At 43.9% G+C, this 22,784-nt stretch overlaps 1 protein-coding gene across 2 annotated transcripts; it reads right to left on the bottom strand.

Moving 5' to 3' along the window:
* Window positions 1–319: 319 nt before the first annotated feature.
* On the bottom strand, window positions 320–10,355 carry LOC115145894 (cell growth regulator with EF hand domain protein 1-like). Of its 2 annotated transcripts, none has more exons than XM_029687527.2 (6): window positions 10,218–10,355; window positions 9,634–9,739; window positions 9,044–9,109; window positions 2,061–2,131; window positions 1,863–1,987; window positions 320–1,561 (listed from the first exon to the last, which is right to left on the bottom strand). In XM_029687527.2, exons 1-6 carry the CDS (start codon window positions 10,252–10,254, stop codon window positions 1,169–1,171), a joined length of 798 nt encoding a protein of 265 aa, XP_029543387.1. In that variant the 5' UTR covers window positions 10,255–10,355; the 3' UTR covers window positions 320–1,168. The 2 variants fall into 2 exon arrangements, with proteins under 2 accessions (XP_029543387.1, XP_029543388.1); XM_029687528.2 differs by having other exon boundaries at window positions 10,195–10,261.
* Window positions 10,356–22,784: the final 12,429 nt, after the last annotated feature.

Below are 22,784 nucleotides of genomic sequence, written 5' to 3'. Positions count from 1 at the left end.
CTATACATGCATGCCTTGGCATTCTTTGTTTTACTTTGACCCATCTGATGACTGAATTGTCATTAGTAGGTATGGACCCATAGGCACTTGTGGGTTTTAATAGTGTAAGCAACATGGTGAGCCTTCCACATACTGGTAGCTTAGATGGCAAGGTGGTGAATATTGCTTACAGCTGTCAAATCCTCTTGGCTCCAAGTGCTTAGGGGCCCAATTAGGAATTGCTATGCCAAAACCCGAGTGGAAATGTAAAAGTGAGTGGACATTCCTTTTTTCTTTTTAAAACAAGGTGCGATCAGTGACCACTGACAAACTACAAAGGTGGCAGTCATGTTGGCTTTTTTTTGGTCAAATATACAAACCTTCCAATTCAGGAAATTTACAGCAAACCAAATATTTATCCCATGTTCCTAAATTGATTACACAACTCAAGTGTTTACTCCCCTCATGGATTTTAAAGGAACAAGTGCACACTCCTAGAAGTGAGACTAAATTGGGCTCTAGTATTACTGAGCAGGCAGCAAAATAGATCACCAGATGGCACTTCAGTTTATAGGTTTTTCACTAAGTGAAAAGGCCTGGGGTTTTTGATCTGGAAAAGGGAGAATCTAGTCAACAGCTGCTGTGACGGAGCTCAATTCCATGAGTTAAAGGGCTTTTCCCACTGAATTTCTTAAACCAAACCACTCCTTTTGCATCCATGAGGAGTGAACATTTTAATATTGCACTAGAGGGGAATACTTTCTCCAAGTATCATTTAAAGGCATTGCGTTTGACAAGTTCATGCATGCAGTCCATTAACTTTTCAGATTGTCCATTCCAATATATGGCTTCATTTTCATAGCTTCAACAGAAAGCAACTATTTACCCCAAAATCAATAAACTGAACTATTTAGCAGTGTAAGGTATCTTTTGGCAAAATACATTTAATACTGAATTATATTCTCAATTGATCTTGTTCAGAAGTGCAATGTGAAATAACAGCAGCTTAAACAATATGGCTGACATCTTATAATTCAGTACCAAAGAAAAATCCCTCAATGTGAAAGAAACAAGCCCCTCCCAAGGTAGATGAGGGGCTGTGATTTGCTAACTCTGTTGTCAGTCAAAGGGCTCCTGCTATTGTCTGGACGGAAGTGTTGGAGTGCTGTTTGCATGTTATTGTGTGTGTTTACATTTCAGGCTGCCCCTGATGAGCAGGCCTATTTTGCTCATGATCAGCAGCAGGGGCCTCTGGGATATGCAGTCCTTTCTCCTCTGCCTGTATAGGATGTTCATTGGTCTTAACTTCCTGTCCCACAAATCTTGGCTTTGATTCTTCTTCCTTGGGCTGTTCTTCTACATTCTCTTTCTGTGCTGCTTTTTCTAGTTTTGGTTCCTCAACTTTGACTTCCACTTGGACCTTTACCTGCTCCTGGGCCACATTTCCTCCCTGTTCAGGTGCACCCTGGGAGTAGGAGTCTGGTTGTTGTAGTTTGGGGGGAGAGAGTAGCTCAGGGGGTGCTATTAGACCGTCCATGTTTAGATCCTGAGTCTGCAGGAGAAAGTCTACCATGTCCACCACCTGGGACGCACACACGACAAAAAACATTGGCTTAGTGTATATATTCACTAACAAACACTGTACGGTCAACTTCAGCGTTAGTGGAGATTTACTTACAGCTAAAGTGAGTCCAACAGTAACATCTTCATACTGACAACAGTACAGGCTACATTATCTATTTGAATCCTGATACACAACCCTTGTATTATGTCCTGCTAGCTAGTAGGCCAAACCGACTAAGATCAAGACAAAGTATGTCCTAACCATAACAATGAAGATCTTTTCTACAGATGTTCCACACACACACACACCCCCCTCTCACCGGCTCAGCTGACTGTTCTCCAGGCCTATTGTGGGAGTTGTATTCAGAGAGCAGCCTCATCATCTCCAGGCCATCCATGTCACCGCTGCGGTCATAGTCATGGAGACTAAACAGGAAAAACACCTCTGACCAGCAGAAAATAGGAAGATGTTTTATTCATTATTTATGTCAATGATTGTGTGTGTGTGATGTGTTTACCTTGTTCCCAGGTGCTATCTGGTCCTCCCTGTCCCTCCTTCAGGTTGGCCTTGATGTAGCTCTGCAGCAGCCTAACACACACACACACACACACACACACACACACACACACGAGGTTAGAGGCCAGCAGTTACGGTTCACAGAGGTTAGGGTTCGGGATAAAAGGTTCAACCTCAGGCCCACCTGACTGGGTAGCACATTACTTCACTGTACAGAAAGTGTAATCTAGTCTCAACATGTCTCAAGGTTTTTACAAACAAGCTCTCTGTTCCCTCCCTGGTGTGTTCTGTGTACAGTAGGGTTAAATAGCTCTTGTACAAACAATCCTGAGAATAAATCACTTTTCTCCCGTGTAAGCAGATATTTCCCCACCCAAACCGGAAGTGTCATGTTAAAACATTACGAACACCTTCCTAATATTGAGCTGCACCCCCCCCCCCCCACCACCACCACCCTCAGAACAGCATCAAATCATCAGTGCATGGACTCTACGAGGTGTCAAAAGCATTCCACAGGGATGCTGGCCCATGTTGACTAAAATGCTTCCCCCAGTTGTCACATGGGAAACGGTTGAGCATGAAAAACCCCAGCAGCATTGAGGTTAATGACACACTCAAACCGGTGTGCCTGGTACCTACTACCATTCCCCGTTCAAAGGCACTTAAATCTTTGAGCCATACATTAAAGATCCTTAAGCCCAAAAAAGCCCAAATGATTTCGTCGTTATCCAATACATAGCCTATGATATATAGGCTACCGCACATTATGTACGACAGAAAGACATAAAAGCCCATAGATGTAGGCCTGCCTATACTGTCTTGGGTAAATGAATGAAACAATTCCAGTAGGCTAAAATCTTTGTGTGGACTGTCGGCCGCATGCCCTGCACCAGCATTGCATGCTCTCCCCCCAGCTTCATGGATTGAACGAGGTGTGTAATTCCAGTGCATATAATACAGTACAAAACCGTAACTAGTACAAAGTTACAATTATAGGCTGGCGAATTTCATTTTAAAATATAATAGGCCTATTTTACATGTTTATAATTAGCAGGCTGAAGCATATATACCTTTCATCATATTTCCCCTAATGTTGTGCGGCGTGCGTAATAGCCTACCTTCTCTTGCGCTCTCCATTGTCGCGTCATTCCTTCCTCGACTTTCAACAGTTAAAGGAAATACATTTCGCTGTCCTTATCTTCATCATTGTGATGACATGCTTGAATAATATAGGACTAGAATAAGATGCAGACGGCTTTGACTTCTCTTAAAGATCGAATGGTTATGGGCCTGAACAAATAACTGCTGTAGCCTACCGCCATCCAGAGTTCTCTACTCTTTCACTCGCCGTGAGTTCTACTGGCTGCTGTAGTTAACAGTCAGCCAAAAAGAGCTTGCGTCCGTTTTCTAACACTCTTATTAGATTTTAAAAATCCAGCCAGCTATAGTCTAGCTTTTACTGGGACTCCAAGAGCTAAGGAGCCAGCGGAGTGAAGGTGCGCATTGTGCAAGAGACAGAAGCTATAAGTTAGAAGCTTATGCATAACTGTAATACATCTCTTCGTCGTCTGAGGAGGAGTAGGAAGGATCGGACCAATATGCAGCGTGGTAAGTGTCCATGTTAATTATTTATTAGACTGAACACACGAAACAAAATAACAAAGTGAAAGGAAGAAACGAAACAGTTCTGTCAGGTGAATACAGAAAACTACCCACAAATCATAGTGGGAACACAGGCTACCTAAGTATGGTTCTCAATCAGAGACAACGATTGACAGCTGCCTCTGATTGGGAACCATACCAGGCCAAAAGCAGAAATACAAAACCTAGAACAAAAACATTGAATGCCCACCCCAACTCACGCCCTGACCAAACTAAAACAGAGACATAAAAAAGGAACTAAGGTCAGGACGTGACAATAACCCATCATTCATTAGCTAAATTTAAGACTAATACTGCGTTGAATGTATTACCTGGAACGGGGTATGCTAGGACATCTATATATACACACAGTGTACTGAGTGTACAAAACTTTAGTAAAACCTTCCTAATATGGAGTTGCACGTCCTTTTGCCCTCAAAACAGCCTTAATTAAATCGGGGCATGGACTCTACAATGTGTTTTCCCATATCGACTCTAATGCTTCCCACAGTTGTGACAAGTTGGCTGGTAGTGGATCTCTACTCCAAATAGGTCGTTCCATCTCATCCCACAGATGCTCAATTAGATTGAGATCTGGTGGCTGAACACCATCCCCACCATCAAACATGGAGGTGGAAACATTATGCTTTGGGGGTGTTTTTCTGCTAAGGGGACAGGACAACTTCACCGCATCAAAGGGACGATGGATGGGGCCATGTACCGTTAAATCTTGGATGAGAACCTCCTTCCCTCAGCCAGGGCATTGAAAATGGGTCGTGGATGGGTATTCCAGCATGACAATGACCCAAAACACACGGCCAAGGCAACAAAGGAGTGGCTCAAAAAGAAGCATATTAACTTCTTATGGCTGGGGGGCAGTATTTAGTAGCTTGGATGAATAAGTTGGCTAAAGTAAACGACCTGCTCCTCAGTCTCAGTTGCTAATATATTATTAGTATTGGATAGAAAATACTCTAAAGTTCCTAAAACTGTTTGAATGATGTATGTGAGTATAACAGAACTCATATGGCAGGCAAAATCCTGAGGAGAAATCAAAACAGGAAGTGAGAAATCTGAGCTTTGTATGTATTCACCAGAGTCCCCAATGAAATCCCCTTGAGATATTAATGATGTTGCACTGCCTAGGGGTTCCACTAGATGTCAACCATCCATAGAAATTTGAGTGAGACTTCTACGGTGTTGTGGGAGTGAATGAGAGCAGAATCTATCAGGTGTCTGGCAGTCAGCCATTTTCTGATCACGCTTATTCCTCATGGTACCCACTTGCGTTCCATTGCTCATGAAGACACGAAGGAATACTCCGGTTGGAACTTTATTGAAGCTATATGTTAAAAACATCCTAATGATTGATTCTGTACTTAGTTTGAAATGTTTCGTCGACCAGTAATATAACATTTTGTCTGATGTAACACTGACCAGAATGAGCTTTTGGATATGTATACCAAACGCGCTAACAAAAGGTAATTGGACATAAATAACGGACATTATCGAACAAAACAAACATTTATTGTGGACCTGGGATTCCTGGAGTGCTTTCTGATGTAGATCAAAGGTAAGGGAATATTTATCATGTAATTTCTTGTTTATGTTGACACCATCATTGCGGCTATTGTGACGTTTACTTCTGAGTGCCGTCTCAGATTATTACATGGGTTTCTTTTTCCGTAAAGTTTTTTTAAAATCTGACACAGTGGTTGCATTAAGGAGAGGTATATCTATAATTCCATGTGTATAGCTTGTATTATCATCTACATTTATGATGATTATTTCTGTTGAAAATCACTGGATGTTTTTGGAACTAGTGAATGTAACGCGCCAATGTAAACTCATATTTTGATAAATATGAACTTTATCAAACAAAACATACATGTATTGTGTAACATGAAGTCCTATGATTGTCATCTGATGAAGATGATCAAAGGTTAGTGATTCATTTTATCTCTATTTGTGGTTTTTGTGACTCTGGCTGGAAAATCTTTTGCTGGAAAAATGGCTGTGCTTTTCTGTGGCTATGTGGTGACCTAACATAATTGTTTGTGGTGCTTTTGCTGTAAAGCATATTTGAAATCGGACACTGTGGAGGGATTAACAACAAGATTAGCTTTAAAATGGTATGAGATACATACATGTATGTTTGAGGAATTTTATGAGATTTTTGATGTTTTGAAATTGGCGCCCTGCACTTTCACTGGCTGTTGTCATATCGCTCCCGTTAACGCGATTGCAGCCATAAGAATTTAAGGTCCTGGAGGGGCCTAGCCAGTCTCCAGACCTTAATCCCATAGAAAATCTGTGGAGGGAGCTGAAGGTTCGAGTTGCCAAACGTCAGCCTCAAAACCTTAATGACTTGGAGAAGATCTGCAAAGAGGAGTGGGACAAAATCCCTCCTGAGATGTGTGCAAACCTGGTGGCCAACTACAAGAAACGTCTGACCCCTGTGATTGCCAACAAGGGTTTTGCCACCAAGTATTAAGTCATGTTTTGCAGAGGGGTCAAATACTTATTTCCCTCATTAAAATGCAAATCAATTTATAACATTTTTGACATGTGTTTTTCTGGATTTTTTTGTTGTTATTCTGTCTCTCTCTGTTCAAATAAACCTACCATTAAAATTATAGACTGATCATTTCAGTCTTTATCAGTGGGCAAACATACAAAATCCGCAGGGGATCAAATACTTTTTCCCCCTCACTGTATCCTGTGGCAAACGTTGCTCCACTTTTATCAAGGGACCCAATGTATGGAATGAAAACACCCCACACCATCACCACCAGCCTGCAATGTTGAGATGAGGCATGATGGATGGATGTACTCGTGGTTTTCTCCATACCCTAGTCGTCCTATCAGTGTGAAACAGCAGGAACCAGGATTCATCAGACCAGGCAATGTTTCCAATTCTCCAGTGTCCAGTGTTTTCGTTCTTTAGCCCACTGCAACTACAGTTTCTTGTTTTTTTGCTGAAAGAACTATAAGGTCGTCGGCTGCCATACCCAATTCGTGTCAAGGTACGACATGTTGTGCATTCTTTTATGGGTCTTTGGGCACCAATGTTGTACTGGACTGTCAGTTGACTAACTGTAGCCCGTTTGTTGCTCAGCACAATGTGACAGCCAGCTTTGTCCTCTTTCATCAATAACCCGTTTTCGACCACTGGTCTGACGTTGGCTGGATGTCCTTTGGGTGGTGGACCATTCTTGATACATATGGGAAACTATTGAGCATGAAAAACCCAGCAAAGTTTTTGACACACTCAAACTGGTGCGCATGGCATGTACTACTGTACACAATGTTCCCTCAAAATGTTTCGTCACTGAGCAAATTTCAGGTCTGCTGAGCGCAAGCTTGAATGTTATGAAGATTATGTGCAACTTCCTGTGCGCGTTTACTGTGAACACTGAGGCTGTACCCACTTTAAGTTACAGTTGTAACAGTGGCCAACTAGGCTACTGTGGATATTTGATCATAATATACGCCTACCAGAGTGCCCTACCATAAAAAAACAATGGAGAAAATGCATCCCATGACATATGAACATGGAAATTGCTGTTCTATCATTCAGCCTACAGTAGCAGCCAATGTATGGTGTTCAATGTACAGTAGACCTACATTCCATGAGACTTAAAAAAAACATGCAGGGCTTGACATTAACCTGTTTATCCACTTGTCCTTCAGACAAGGAGGTGACTGAAAATGTTGTTGTTTGATGCAAGAAACCACTTTACAAAATCAAATGCTATTATTATTCCCATACCATTATTACAGAGCATCAGACAAATTATGCTGCTCTCTGCCTATTGGCTACTTAGCTTATTCAAGCTTGCCTCAAAATACAACACTGCCCCTTTATGACAAAAAAAAATCTCTTTACCTGACTTGCTTTTCAACGATGTCTTGAAATGTACACATTTTGTGCTCTTGTAGGCAGTCACGACCCTATTGCGGACTAGAAGTTATCTATAACCAGGCTAATATCTCACTAACTAGCAAAGGATATGAGCAAAATGTGCACAAATGGCTACATGGAGCTCTTGCTTTGATCTGCACAGTACAGTTCAAGTAATATCCATATATGACAATGGTCTATTTGCATATAGGCCTACTGCAGCTCTGATTTGTTATGCCGCATTGGTCTGGTCGTGCGAAATAGACTCCTACTCCCGAAATCTCTTGCATAGTTGGTTTTGTTTCGGTATGTTGCAATGAAAGCGGCTAATATTGCGCTGATTTGATCACTATTGCCACAGTAAAGGGAAATGTTGACGAGTGTGGCTGAAATAGCCCAATCCACTCATTTGAAGGGGTGTCCACATACACTATTTATACAAAAGTATCAATCTTGAACATAATGATCTATTTTGGCGAGAGAGAAAGACTGCGAGAGTGCTCGCGAGCGCACTGACTTAAAGCAACGATATTCAAGCTATATGCTGTTTTAAAACTCTGCAGCTGAAATTACATTTTTAAAAAGCTGACCCCTGAAAGCCAGATGGAGATGTGTAAATAAGACGCAGATTCAGTACTTATAGCCTGTTAATGTAGTATTGGCTATGCTGCAGCACATTGGTGAGCCAAGAAAAAAAGTAACCATGATGAGATGACATATGCATTGTGAACTGGGCTTCATACTGAGATGCCCTGTCTGTCCCCCACCCTGAGTGATGATGATTGATCATGCAGATCGCAGAGAGAAGTCTGTAGACAAACATTTTAAAGTTCCATTTCACATCATGCTGTTCATAGAAAGAATTTATTATAATTTACCGGTTTCTCGCAGTTATTCATCACAGGAAAAGGGAGTGGGTTCTGACTGAAATACGCTATTCAACCCCTAGTGTACAGTTAGCATGCCCTTGTGCTCACCTGTCTTAAATCACACAGTAGGCCTACCGTAATTTCCGGACTATAAGCCGCTACTTTATTCCCACGCTTTGAACCTCGCGGTTTATACAATGACACGGCAAATTTATGGATTTCTCCCGCTTTCACAAGATTCATGCCGCCAAAAATGTGGTAATTGTGTAATAGCAGAAACTGATTTTTTTATAACAGCATCATAAACCTGTGTTAGAACATAGCTACATACAGTATCTTATCTGTCTGGGAGACACATCATAACACCTACTCAAAGTCCAGAGCTGATGTTGTGAATTAACATAATATACATGCCCCTGTCAGATTAAAGGGTTAAATTAGGGCTCGAGCAAAGCCCTGCACATACAGCAGCTCTCCTGGAGGAGGGTTGGCCAGATTTGGCCTCATTAAACCCTTTATTTTGTAGAGTTGACCACCCCTGTAATAATTAAAGTAAAAGGTGCCACTCACCTGCGCTCCTCGTCTCCAGAGCCAAAGGGATTGGCCAGTGTGAGAGGGGCTCCTGCTGACTCTACTCTGTGGGACAAATACACACACAGAGAAAGAGAGAGACTGTTGTGATAACAAATACTTTATGTTGGTTTTATTAATAGGATTAAGTGCAGGGAAATATTATCTTTGACCTCTACCTGAGGTACTATTTAAACAGGCTCACTCGGAACTCTGATCCCTATTTCTCCTCTGTTGTTGTTACCACCCAGGGACAGGATGTGATGTAATTCCCTAAACATCATACTTCCTGTCTCTGTTATTCCTATATGACTTCCTCGGTTAAAAAAAAAAATGTTTTACTTCAGGTGGCATCACTCCTACACAACGCTAGTCCCTCAGTGCTGGCTGATGGCTGAATGCTGTCAGGAGCACTACACATCATGTTGTCTGACTGGCTCACCAAATAAACAACAAAAGAAAGGAAGGCAAAATATACCCAAGCCAACAGGAAACCTAAACCTGCTGGAAAATCCATCTAGGTTCATATTAAAAACTTGAGGCCAAACCATATACCTTCGATGTGTGTATGTGTGTGTGTCAGGGCCCACCTTTGGTCTCCGGGCACCTGTGGTGCAGAAACACACTGGTGCGCGAGTAGGAGCAGGGAAAGCACACCCGTCACCAACATGTCAGCGCCAGTCTCTAACGATGCACCTGCAAGTACGAAAATAACTGGGGCTGTCATTCCGCTCCGACATTAAACATTTTAGGCGTATTGTAACATTTAGGCCGTTCATTTTGTTATTCAAACATTTCTGAATGATGTTCTGGAAGATGTAACTAAGGAAATAACCGTAGGCTATGAGAAATCATTTATGCTTTCAGCCCATCAGTTCTGCATCCGTAGGAAGGCCAGGCGAGCGTAGGCTATTTTACAGTTGCAGTGATTTGGCATTTGTGTCCAACGTTGAATTATTAAGCGGTATCATCATAACATACAGTAGGCCTGGTGCTTTAAAACATCTCCATTATTACTACAGAGATAGCTGTGATGCTAATGCTGCAACATTGTATCCATCTGACGCTACAAAAGTAACGTAGCAATCTCTCACTCAAAAACGTCTGTCAAATAAGTTATGATGCATCGTTTTAAATAGTTGCAATCTTACATGGCAATGTTGCCTTATCCTACCTGATGGCCCGTTTGACGAGAAGACAGAGAAACGCATGCTAACGCCGTGTTGTAAATTGAGGTTGTGATTTCATAGCGGGAGATTCTACAGTTCAGCCCAGTAATATCTGCACTGCGCAGCGGCGAGAGCGAGTCACCGGTCGAATCATTACAATACATCCTTCTTTTCTTCCTTTAAGTGTTCACTGATCTGACGTAACAGCAGAGGTGGACGATATATGGGGGGGAAGGATGTATTTTGAAAGTATTCGAACTGGCCCACGGGATCTGTTTTGGTCAATGACTGGGTCCACGTGGAACCCCGGGCGAGGAGAGGACGTGTCATGGTCAGTGCGGTCTCTCGCTTTCTCTCAATTTCAATTTAAGGGCTCTCTTTCCGCCCTATACTGGCGATGCCACGTAGCTGCAGCTGACTAGGCACGACGGGGAGGGAACGACGGTAGATTGTGTGTGCAGCTGCGCTGCTACTGTTCTGTAGTGCAATTTCCCCCTGCCTCTCTTTCTCGTATAAGCCCATGAACTGCACTTTTCTACACGAATTGTGAGCATGGATGTCCCCCGCTACCGAGCAAATGGTGCACCGCAGGGCGCTCATCCTTGCCAGCCAGCAGCCGCAATAAAATAGCTCACTCACACATTCTCACTGGCAGACTACATTGGTCCAATACCTACTTTTCATCATTATAACTGACATGACAACATTCACCTTCATTTATAATGTTTCTTTTGACTACACAGCTACGAATTTCCAGTTGGAACAAATGGATTGTTTTGGAAAATGTAGTCCACTTGTCTCTCTCTCTGTTGGAAAAGCTTGGTGGAGTAGGGTGTGGCTGCTTGGTTATAGAGAGTTTGAGCAATGATTAGTCCAAAGGGCGACGTATACAGAGTATACAAAACATTAAGAACGCCTGCACTCTCCATTACATAGAATGAACCAACTGAATCCAGGTGAAAGCTATGATCCCTTATTGATGTCACTTGTTAAATCCACTTCGATCCGTGTAGATTAAGGGAAGGAGACGGGTTAAAGAAGGATATTTAAGCATTGAGACATGGATTGTGTGTGCCATTCAGAAAGTGAATGGGAAATACAAAATATTTAAGTGCCTTTGAACGGGCTATGGTGGTAGGTGCCAGCAGAACCGGTTTGTGTCACAAACGGCAACGCTGCTGGGTTTTTCAAGCTCAACAGTTCCATGCATATCAAGAATGGTCCACCACCCAAAGGACATCAAGCCAACTTGACAACCGTGGCAAGCATTGAAGTCAACATCCTTTTGGAACCCTTTTGACACCTTGTAGAATCCATTCCCCGACTAATTAATGCTGTTCTGAGGGCAAAAGGGGTGAGGGGACTCAATATTATGAAGGTGTTCCTAATGTTTGATATACTCAGTGTAGGTTTGCGTGTGTGTTTAACCACATTATTGTAATGTTCCACTGTAATGATTTGTTTTCACCACTAGACGGCAATATTGTCTTACTAGCGGATTTCCTCCCAGTGCTGTTGTCTCTCACTTGATATGGAAATAAAAAGTTTGTCTGACACACACTTTCCCTATTTTGGACCTCTCTTTCCTTCTGTGAATTGTGGTGGGCCAAAGGACGGTAATGCAAACAGAGGAGAACGAGAGGGAGGCGGCGAGGGTGGTAGGAAATAAGAACATGTGGTAGAGGGAAGGAGAGAACAAACAGAGGGCCTCAGTCTCAAATCAGGGAGAGTGAGGCAGAAAGGGAAGGATGGTGAGAGGGATGGATGGAGAGCAGGAGAGAGATGAAAATATTGTCTTCTGTTACCCAATCTCAGCATGATCCCTGTGCTGGAGCGCCAGATTGGTTGTCGGGGAGAGGCTGACACGCACACACGTATTGAGGCAAGGGCACAGACACGCGCACGCTAGAGATGCGCGGGTCAGCTGTTTCTTCAGCACCCACTGGCTATTTCCAATAACCCATCCGCAACCGCCCAACTATAGGCTACAGTGATAAAGTTCACATTTTAGGATTAGATAGCCTACATGCAGCTTCTCTTCTGTCATTACTTGTTGCCCTAGGCTAAATAAACCCTTGCTCACCAGAATAATGTCATATATAGATAGAATAAATACCCTCGCTCACTAGTGTAATGTCATAAATCGATGGAATGAATGCTTCAATTGAGTTGACATGGGTAAAGTTGGTTCTCTCTTACGCACAGAAAAGACGCTTAGGGACGGGGAGAATATGCCAATCCCCCCAAAAGGCCAACGATTTTCCATTAAAAATGTCCAAATTACATCAGTTTGTTCGGTTTTAAGGGACTGTATGTTATTTTTAATGCGGGACACCTGGAGAAAATCGTAGCTCTCTGAAATAAAAATGGATGGCCCTCCCTTCAGTCAAATCTCTCTCACAGCTGCTAACTGGGATGGTCAGTGTGGCCTGTATGATTGCCTTCAATGATGGGAACTTTAGGCCTAAATGCTCAACCGTACACACATTTGTTCTGACTGTCTGAACAGACTAACAGCCTCACCTGTTGTTCCTGCCAATCAGACACGCAGTGTCAACCAATGAACCAAAGCTGCATGAGGGAGGGCCGAGCCAATTCACTCACAGTCACACACTTAGTAGCCGAGGAGAGAAAGGACAGCTTTGAAAACAACAGCTGGAAAATGAGTCGGAAGCACAGAAGCATTTGGATGCATTTTTAATAATGTAGACAATGTTAGAGCACAGTGTAGAATTTGCAAAAACAAAATCTCATATAAAGCCGGATTTACAAATAACCTACACCGGCATATGCAAACTGTGCACCCAACTGTGAAGCTAGCTGTAGCGGAGCTTCGAGAATCTAGCGGGCCTGCTAGTGATAGTGGTGGACCCAGCACCTTCACAAGTGGAGATGTATCCACTCAGTCAAGTCTTCTATGGACCAGTTTATGTCAAAGTCTGTCTGTAGAAAAACAAGGCCAAATTGATATTGCATTGGCTAAAATGATTGTCACTGATTTCCAGCCATTTTCCATTGTGGAGGACAGAGGTTCCAGAAATGATAGCAATAGTCTAAATCTAATTTACACAATTCAGGAAAACCCTTTCAAAATCACTTATTCCACAACTGTACGAGAGCACACAGGCTTCAGTGTGGGAGAGAGTCCAAAAAGCTACTGCAGTTTGCCTTATCACTGACTACTAGACATCAAGGGTAACCATGTCAGTTACATGTCACTTCATTGATGATTTTTCAATGTCTTCTGGACTGTTTTGAGTTCAGCGACAGATACACCCCAGAGAACATGGCAGAGGAGCTGTTGAGTGGCCAGAGAATGGCAAGAAGATGGAAAAGAGGTCTGTTGTGTTAGCGACAATGCAGCTAACATTACCAAAGCCATTAAAATTTTAAAATGGACCCATCATCCATGTCTTGCCCACACAATCAACCTGATTGTAAGAGATACTCTGAAGGTGATGAAGCCCACTGTGGACAAAGTGAATACTTCCACAGGAGCACAGTAAGTGCTGAAAAACTAAAGTCCACACAACGCCAGATGGGGATGCCTGAGCTGAGGCCTAATAAACAAGACTGCACTACAAGGTGGAACTCAACATTTTATATGTTGAAGCAGTTTCTTGAGTCAAAGGAAGCCATCATCTCTACTCTGGCCATTGTCAATGCACCTGTTGATGCTGTTTCATGAGGAATGGGAGGTGGTGGAAGAGGTGTGCAGAGTCCTAGAACCCTTTGAGCAGGTCACTGTGGAGATCAGTGGAGGTACAGTAAGCAGTTATTACATCATTATTTAATCCAGAAGTATATATGTATATGAGCAGTAGATGAGAATGTAGTATCAGTAGACAAAACATGAACCTGAACTAATAAGTTACTGTTCTCTCTTTTCAGCTATGTGACAGCCTCAAAAATGATACTCTTGTGTAAGGGTCTGCAGCGAATCACAGCCAGCCGCCAGAGAGAAGCTAATTCAAATGTAACCACAGAACATGTGACAGACACCCTAAGTTCCACAGAATGGAATATAAGCACGTGCTATCAGAAACCGGTGCACGGCGCCAGTTTTAAGAAGTTAGCCTTCAGTGATGCCAGAGCGATTGTTGAGGATCTTCAAAGAATAACCTCAGCAGCAGGGAGGGACAGCCCCAGCAGTCAGCTGGCTCAGGCACCAGGGCAACAGGAAGAAGAGGGTTCAGATGGAGCAGAAGCACCAGCAGTAGTGCCACAAACGTCTGCTGTTTGACGAGAGAGCAACTAGGGATGCAGCACGAAGGAATCCCTCAGTAGATGCCATGATGGAGGTCCGATCCTATTTCGAGGAGCCCCTCCTCCAAAGACCTGCAGATCCTCTGAGCTGGTGGAAGAACAAGGCCTCTGTCTACCCACGGCTTACTAAAGTCATGACAAGGAGACTTTGCATAGTGGGCACATCCGTTCCCTCAGAGGGTCTTCTCGAAAACGGTACAGATAATTACTGAGAGAAGGAACCACATCAGCCCCTCAAGTGAGGCAGCTTGCGTTTCTGAATGCAAATCTCTCATAAAAGAAAAATATGGTCAGCATTGTTGTGTGCTGCTGGTTATAACATGGCAATAAAGAAGAGAGAAAAGAAGGACCAGTTTAATGTTTTAAGTGGGATGCTGCAGTTTTGCACATTGTTATTTATTTTTCTTTGATATGGTGCAATATTCTATTATTATGTTGTAAAGATTTTATTCATTTTGAATTGTTACATTTATATGCACTTTGTTTATATACATTAAAAAGTTATACTTTTGGGCCTCCTGGGTGGAGCAGTGGTCTCAGGCACTGCATGGGGCGACGCACAATTGGCAAGGTAGGGATATCCTTGTCTCATCGCGCACTTGCGACTTCTGTGGCGGGCCGGGCGCAGTGCACGATGACCAGGTCGCCAGGTGCACAAGTGTTTCCTCCGACACATTAGTGCGGCTCTCGACCTTTGTCTCTCTTGAGCCCGTACGGGAGTTGTAGCAATTGGATACCACGAAATTGGGGAGAAAATGGAGAAAAAGTTATACTTTAAATGTTTAATAGCATTCTTTTTCATAACAAATCAATGCATTGTGGTTAAGGTAGAGTATGATTTCATGTAATAATTTAATTAGAATTGTTTTAACACCAATCATAGTCAAACTATCACAAACTGTTTGATTTGAAAAAAATATAATACATATATTTTTTTAAAGAGTCATGTGGGAGCCAAAAGTAGCAGGCTCTTTTTGGTGTGCTGAGCAGACTCACTGAAAAGAGCCAGAATGCCCATCCCTAGTCTGGATCTCCTATACTATTACAGAGATGGCACAATATCAGTAATATCGTAGCAATATGGAGTATTCTGAACAGACAAACACACAGAAGTAATATACACACACAATGCTTACCTGAATTGAGCTAAAGGTCAAATCTGGGATCATTTCTGTTCCTTAATGATATTAGCAGTTCACTCAATCTTAAACCTGATTAACATTCAACTGTCTTTAACCTTCACTGTCCACAATACTTGTGTTCTTGCTTTAGTAACAAAAATCAACATGCGTGCAACCATGGAGCAAAATAAACGAGTGCCCACTTGTTGTTTCAAATACAGTTCCAGTCAAAGGTTTGGGCACACCTACTTATTCAAGGGTTTTTCTTTATTTTTTACTATTTTCTACATTGTAGATTAATAGTGAAGACATCAAAACTATGAAATAACACATATGGAATCATGTAGTAACCCAAAAAAATGTTAGACAAATCTAAATATATTTTAGATTCTTCAAAGTAGCCACTCTTTGCCTTGACAGCTTTGCACACTCTTGGCATTCTCTCAACCAGCTTCACCTGGAATGCTTTTCCAACAGTCTTGAAGGAGTTCCCACATATGCTGAGCACTTGTTGGCTGCTTTTCTTTCAGTCTGCAGTCCAACTCATCCCAAACCATCTCAATTGTGTTGAGGTTGGGTGATTGTGGAGGCCAGGTCATCTGATGCAGCACTCCACCCCTCTCCTTCTTGGTCAAATAGCCCTTACACAGCCTGGAGGTGTGTTGGGTCATTGTCCTGTTGAAAAACAAATGATAGTCCCACTAAGCGCAAACCAGATTTGATGGCGTATCACTTCAGAATGATAGCCATGCTGGTTAAGTGTGCCTTGAATTCTAAATAAATCACTGACAGTGTCACCAGAAAAGCACCCCCACACCATCACACCTCCTCCTCCATGCTTCACGGTGGGAACCACACATGCAAAGATAATCTGTTCACCTACTCTGCATCTCACAAAGACACGGTGGTTGGAACAAAAATCTCAAATTTGGACTCATCAGACCAAAGGACAGATTTGTTTGACACTATTTCATAGTTTTGATGTCTTCACTATTATTCTACAATGTAGAAAATAGTACTGGTACCATACATCATTACAGTTGTTGGTTAGCTAGCTCGCAAATTTTAGCCATTTTTGCATTGACATGAAAAATAATAGCCAAATCAGCCAAAACACCTCAAAATGAGACATGGTATCAATAACATGATGACATGATGAAACTTATTCCCCACATGGCAGTGTCATTCTTGCTCACAATCTGGCCATCCAAAATCACAACAGGCTGACTTCTGCCCCATGGAAGCGCGCACATCGTTTTCGTGACATACTACGAAATAAGGGACAAAAGGGTGGCGTGCACGGTGCCACGGCGGTGTGGGTATGGTGTTGTGTGAATTAATATACAGTGTATATTCATATTATTATTCAATTGGAAAGGCAAACGGCATTATGAGTTATGTGAGCTGGACAATTAGCTTTCAGAATGCGATTGTTGGCACTGCTCAATAACCAATAACGGAGTGGTGTTTTCCAAAGTTGACATTGGCATTAATGCTGCAAAGGCTGTGACGTGTCTAATATCAAGTTCATGCTTTTCCAGACAGTTCATCAGAGCTTGATGTATGCCATTTGTAGTTTCATCACCGTCTTAATAAAAGTCAAGTAGCTTGCACTGCACTTCATCAGACACAGAAATATCTCACGCACACGTATCCATTTCCCTTGTTTGAGGCATTGTAAGGAATTGCTATTTCGTATGCAGGTGACTAACTTACTGCTAATTACGTGGCTACAACTCACAGTAAAGCCTGTGGGGTCCCCTACAGGATAGCTCCCACATTACACATAATCTCCTTTGTAACCGAACACTGTGTGCCCGAAGAAGATTCTACGATGACGGACAGACAACTGAGCCAATGGCGGAAGACCAAAGACTACTACCAGCTGAACCAATCCGGAGATCCGATCTTCCTAGAATCAACCTTCTGTTTGTTCCGTATATTAGTGGTGGACTGAATAGGAACGGTCTCTTTCCTGCCGTTCCACACGAACTAACGGAAGAGCCGTAATTACGTTGTAATACATATTTTCACTCTGAATAAACTGTTTACTTGTCATAAAATTTACCACTTAGTCTGAATCGATCCTTGACCGGCTCACCCATCTACATATCCAATTGCTAACAGAAATGGTAGCAGAGGATGGTTAACTAACGGTCCAGTCGGGCGAGCAGATTGGGTGTGAGAGAGGGGGTGAGCGCGTGGAGAGGAAGATCCGAGAAGGACGGGTGATTTGATTCTCGGGGGGTGGACAACAATTCTACTCAACTCGGGAAACTGATCTAAAGGTGCACCGTAAATAAGGTAAGCAAAACCTGTTAAATCAAACTTTGCATATTGTCGTATAGTCTGCCTAAATTTTGATCAGTATTTCCGAGTAAGTATGAATTCTTGTGTAAATTTATAATTTGCTGACGAGTCGAAAAGAACAGTGTAGTGAAGATATGTAGAAACAAGCCAGCGACGGCTGGTGTGATATGAATCAATGATGAGATATCAGTCACAGTCTGATAGCTTTCAATGATGAGAGATCAATTAAAGGCCTAAAAAGTTCCAATAGGGATCGGACATATATAAATTCAGTTCCGATAGGGGTTGGACATGCGCATCAATGCTGATAGGGGTTAGTGCGATAGGGATCGGGAATAGAGATCAGTCAGGGGATAGTTAACTACTATTCATTAAACCTAACGCCGAGGGGAGAAATTGCAATTTTGTCCCGGGAACCGGTCGAGGCTAGACTGATAAGAGATTCGCCGATAGGGATCGGCTTTCAGGGGTCAGAGAGATCGTGTATTAACGTGTATTAATTCTGATAGGGGTTCAATTCGATAGGGATCAGTAGGGGATAGAATTGGATTCTAGAGTTGAATTCTATCCAGTAAATCCGCTTAGCTCGGTCTGATAGGGGTTGAATTAATAGAGGTCAGAGATATAACCTGTAATTGTATGTTTTGTCTTGTATTGTCTATTTGTAACTGTTTATATTAAAATGCAAGGTGGTTGTAATTGTTTCCATTAAGATTGTTGGTGGTTAGATAGAGAGAGAGAGAGAGACAATTATAATAAGGGATATTGGATAAATCCGGAACCTCTATATTGTATGTACCTATGACTTCTGTGTTAAATGTATAATTAGAAACGAAATGACTGATGTATAATTGAAATAATATCTGAATATAATATTTGAATGTTGAGATTAATTAGTCGAATAGATCCCTTGGTTGTGCGCTCCACAAACGCTATACGGACCCATGCGTTTTTCTATATCTAAAACAGACAAAGGAGAAGCTCAGAGATAAGACAGAGCACGTGCAGCAGTCTCTCTTCGAGTACATAGTGGTTATTAGTCAACGATTGGGCGAAGTATATACTAACTATATTCAGATAAAAGGAGAGAATCCCGAATAAAACTACGATTAAATTCCGATTGAATTAAATAAAATTACGATTAAAGCAAATTCACAATGGCGAACCCCAATACTCCAAAGCTGAGGTTTAATGAGTTCCTAGAACAAAAAATAGAATGTAGATCAGGGGGTAAGGAACAATGGAAGCACATGAAGAAAGTTTGGGAGGGATTAAAGCTAAAATGGACACAGGAAGGTTATTTAGGAGGGGGACCCCCATCCGCAGTTCAGCTGAAAACAATGGAATGTGGGTTAAGAGAGACGCTGCGGGAAGCTAGAGAGAAAGAGGCAGAAAAGAACAAAAATCACGTATTTAAGAAAGAAGGGACTAAAAAGAGAGAAAGAGCAGAAATGGAACTGAAGATAGGAACTTGGGCCATTGAAGAGGCGCTAAGAGCACAACTGAATAAAAAACCTGAAATGATGGGGGTGGCCACTCCCTCTAAAGGGGAAGATGAGCAGACGGACCACTACCAGGAGATGGCGCCAAATGCATTTCCCTCTGCCCCGCCAACACATGCGCCCTCAACGACCCGACCCCTTTACCCGGTGCTACCAAATCTGCCTCCACCTTATACTGAAGAGGGGAAAAGGGCCGGGCCCGCGTCAACACAGGCCCCTGTGTTCCTTGTAAAAGAAGGAGTACTTAGAGGGGATACGTTGATCACAGGGGGCCACCTGGAATGTGAAGAATTAAAGCCTGGCCCACAGGATCACTCCACACCAGGGGGCGCACAAAGGTGTACACCAGGGCCATCTGACATGCATGCCCCTCGATCTATGCGAGAACAGCTCCACCCCAGTGGCCACACGAGGAATCCATTCATAGATGGAGCAGGGGGCAACGGGAGCAGCTTGAAGTCAGAGGGGAGGGGAACCCCCACCTCCTGCACATCCAGTGTGTACAGAGAACATAGAGGGGAACCAAGGAGCGATATTAGTAAGGAGTATTTCACAAGTGGCCGCCGACAAGAAGAAAATTTAATGTCTTTCAGCGAACCGGAAGAACAGGAAGGAGATGATATGGAACCACAAGAGGAGACAGGGGAAGACGTTCCCCTCACGGCCGCAGGTGTATGGGAGGCAGAAAGCCTACTGAAACTCATGGAAGAAGTCGCAGGGGAAACGGATGAAATAGTCCTGATACAAGGAGTTTTTAAGGGAAAATCAACCCCCGTTGAAACGGCAGTAAGACGGTCGAGCCGCCTCATAGCCAGACAAAGGAGAAAAGAAGAAGAAGAAGCCCAAAGACGACATGGGTCGCATCAAATGCCACTCAGGATGGACGACACAACGCACCGAGAGGAATACGTTGCCTGGAAGATGCAAGATTTAACGGCCCTGATGGAACAGCTCCCGAGCTTACATGGGGGAGCCTCAGCCTGGCTGCTTCAGCTTCAGTCCCTAACTTCCGGGGTTCGGCTTGCCTTGGGGGACATGAAGGCCTTATTGGCTAGGTCAACCGACTACACGACCATGAATGCCCTAATAAACATAGCAGGACTGGGAAAATTGGGGTCAGCAACAGAACCTGAGAAATACAGAGTATCACTGTGGAATGAGCTCAGAAGGGCATATCCCACCGAGAAAAATTACGCAACCCTTACCTCTTTTGCGATGGAAGACGGGGAGCAGGCAGCTCAATACCTAGATAGGGCCAAGACCACCTGGAGGTCAGTCCACATTGAATCCCATGACCAAAGCGGAACCACTCTCAGCATGTGGAAGGAGATGGTGGTGAATGGGACACCCACAGAAGTGAAAACCAAACTTAGGGCCACAGTGGGGCTGATGGCCTTGCCCACTGCCCAATTCAACTCCCATATCCACCATCACATCTCTCAATACAACAAAGACAAAGGCACGGCTGATTCACAAGTTCAGTCGCTGCAACTCCAGTTGCTCAAATTACAATTGAATGAGGCCCAAAAGACCGCAAAGCCTAAAAAGCAACTGGTGGCGGAGGAATCCACTGATATAGCCAAGGTTTGGACTCAGACCATGAACCAGATGTTGGTGGCCGCTCATGAACCACTGACCCCCGCACAGGCACCAGTCGTATACGCCGCCCCTCCAAATCCAGGAGCCAGTTACGGATATGGAGGTTATGCCCAGCCAAGCTACTCTAACCCCCCAGGACCAGTGAGGGGGAGGGGGGCACCACAAGCCAGACCCATTCAGTGCTACAACTGTAACCACGAAGGCCATTACGCCAGAGACTGCCCCACTCCCATCTCTCCGCAGCGCCAGTCATTCTTGGCCTACAGGGGGTGGAGAGGTGGACAACGGGGAAGAGGGGCCCAAAGGTACCCAGCCCCTGCCCAGGGATATCCACCAGCCCATGCCCAAGGATATCCACCTGCCCCTGCCCAGGGATATCCACCAGCCCATGCCCAAGGATATCCACCTGCCCCTGCCCAGGGATATCCTCCAGCCCATGCCCAAGGATATCCACTAGCCCCTGCCCAGGGATATCCACCAGCATACAACCCAGCGCCCCCTACCGGTCCCACCTTCCAGGGGATGTCTGAGGGATATCCCCCATGGGAATGAGGCTGCCTACCACCACCAGTCGGAATAGATGGCCAACAATTCTCTGTCCACACGGAACCCACTATTACATGTGTAGTACAAGGGGTCACCCACAGGTTTCTTGTGGACACTGGATGTACATATTCCGCCATCAATTTTAATCAACCCCTCTCTTCAGACAAGGTAAAGGTGGTGGGGGTTTCAGGAAATCCTGAAGATCAATACAAAACTACTCCCCTATTGTTCCAGTGGGGCCCTTCCAGTTTGAAACACCAATTCCTATATTGTCCAAATTGCCCAATCAACCTACTAGGTCGAGACCTACTCTGTAAGTTAGGATGCGCAATCTACCTAACTGAGTCAGGTGTGGAGGTCGCGCTCGATCCACCGCCAAGGGCCCGAATCCTGATGCTCCCAATTCTGCCCGCACCTGCTCTATCCACCACACAGGAGGTTTACTGGCTCAAGTGTCTACAATCTGGACCTGGAACTCCTGCCATCCAATTTCAATTCAACCAATGGAGGAAGCTAATATACACCTTTCATCCCTATAAGACACCACTGGCAGAGTTGCACTGCACTCTCAACGTCACTGACGACGAAGACACACCTTACACACAAGATTGGGATGAAAACATGATGCATCTTACCCCAAACATACGCTGCCTTACCATCGTGTGCGGCCCTGAGGGGGTGGCAGCCCTAGTCATACTCCCACACCATACTAAACCTTGGTATCAACTGGGACCCGACTCTGCTCCACACGTGACCCTCGCAGTAGGGAATGGACACGAGGCCCGAAGCCTGGGTCCAATGATAAAAAGGGCCTCGAAACTCACTTGGGAAGCGACTAGTACACCAGGCCTGTTGAAGGCCACCACCGAAGAGATGTGGCGTCTGACCATGGTGGACACTGAAGAACAGTGCCAGCCTGAGCGCCTCACTCTCCCCAGGCATCACGGGAAACCATATTCTGATCACCCTTCCTCTCCTGCTGTCTTGGAGTCCATAGACAAGGCAATATGGACAACCACACCATTTGAAGTGGGAAAGTTACAGGTCCAACCAGTGTGCATTACCCTAACCAATCCGGCACAGATACCAATATTTCGAACCCAATATCGATTGAAGCAAGAACAGACTGAGGGGATCAGACCCACTATCGAAGGCCTCCTTGGAGCTGGGTGCATATACAGGACTTGGTCACCCTGGAACACCCCCATACTTCCTGTTCTGAAGGCAG

Source organism: Oncorhynchus nerka, linkage group LG18 (genome assembly GCF_034236695.1).
Source record: "Oncorhynchus nerka isolate Pitt River linkage group LG18, Oner_Uvic_2.0, whole genome shotgun sequence".
NCBI classification, from domain to species: Eukaryota; Metazoa; Chordata; class Actinopteri; order Salmoniformes; family Salmonidae; genus Oncorhynchus; species Oncorhynchus nerka.
Note: the sequence above shows the minus strand (reverse complement) of the source record. Positions and strands in the feature narration are given on the sequence as shown.

What these genes read in the sequence shown, in the direction of transcription:
- LOC115145894 (XM_029687527.2), bottom strand. Translation starts at nt 10,254, where the DNA reads ATGCGTTTCTCTGTCTTCTCGTCAAACGGGCCATCAG. An exon ending in CTCGTCAAACGGGCCATCAG is followed by an intron (nt 9,740 to 10,217) that starts GTAGGATAAGGC and finishes TCGTACTTGCAG; the next exon opens with GTGCATCGTTAGAGACTGGC. An exon ending in GAGAACAGTCAGCTGAGCCG is followed by an intron (nt 1,562 to 1,862) that starts GTGAGAGGGGGG and finishes TGTGCGTCCCAG; the next exon opens with GTGGTGGACATGGTAGACTT.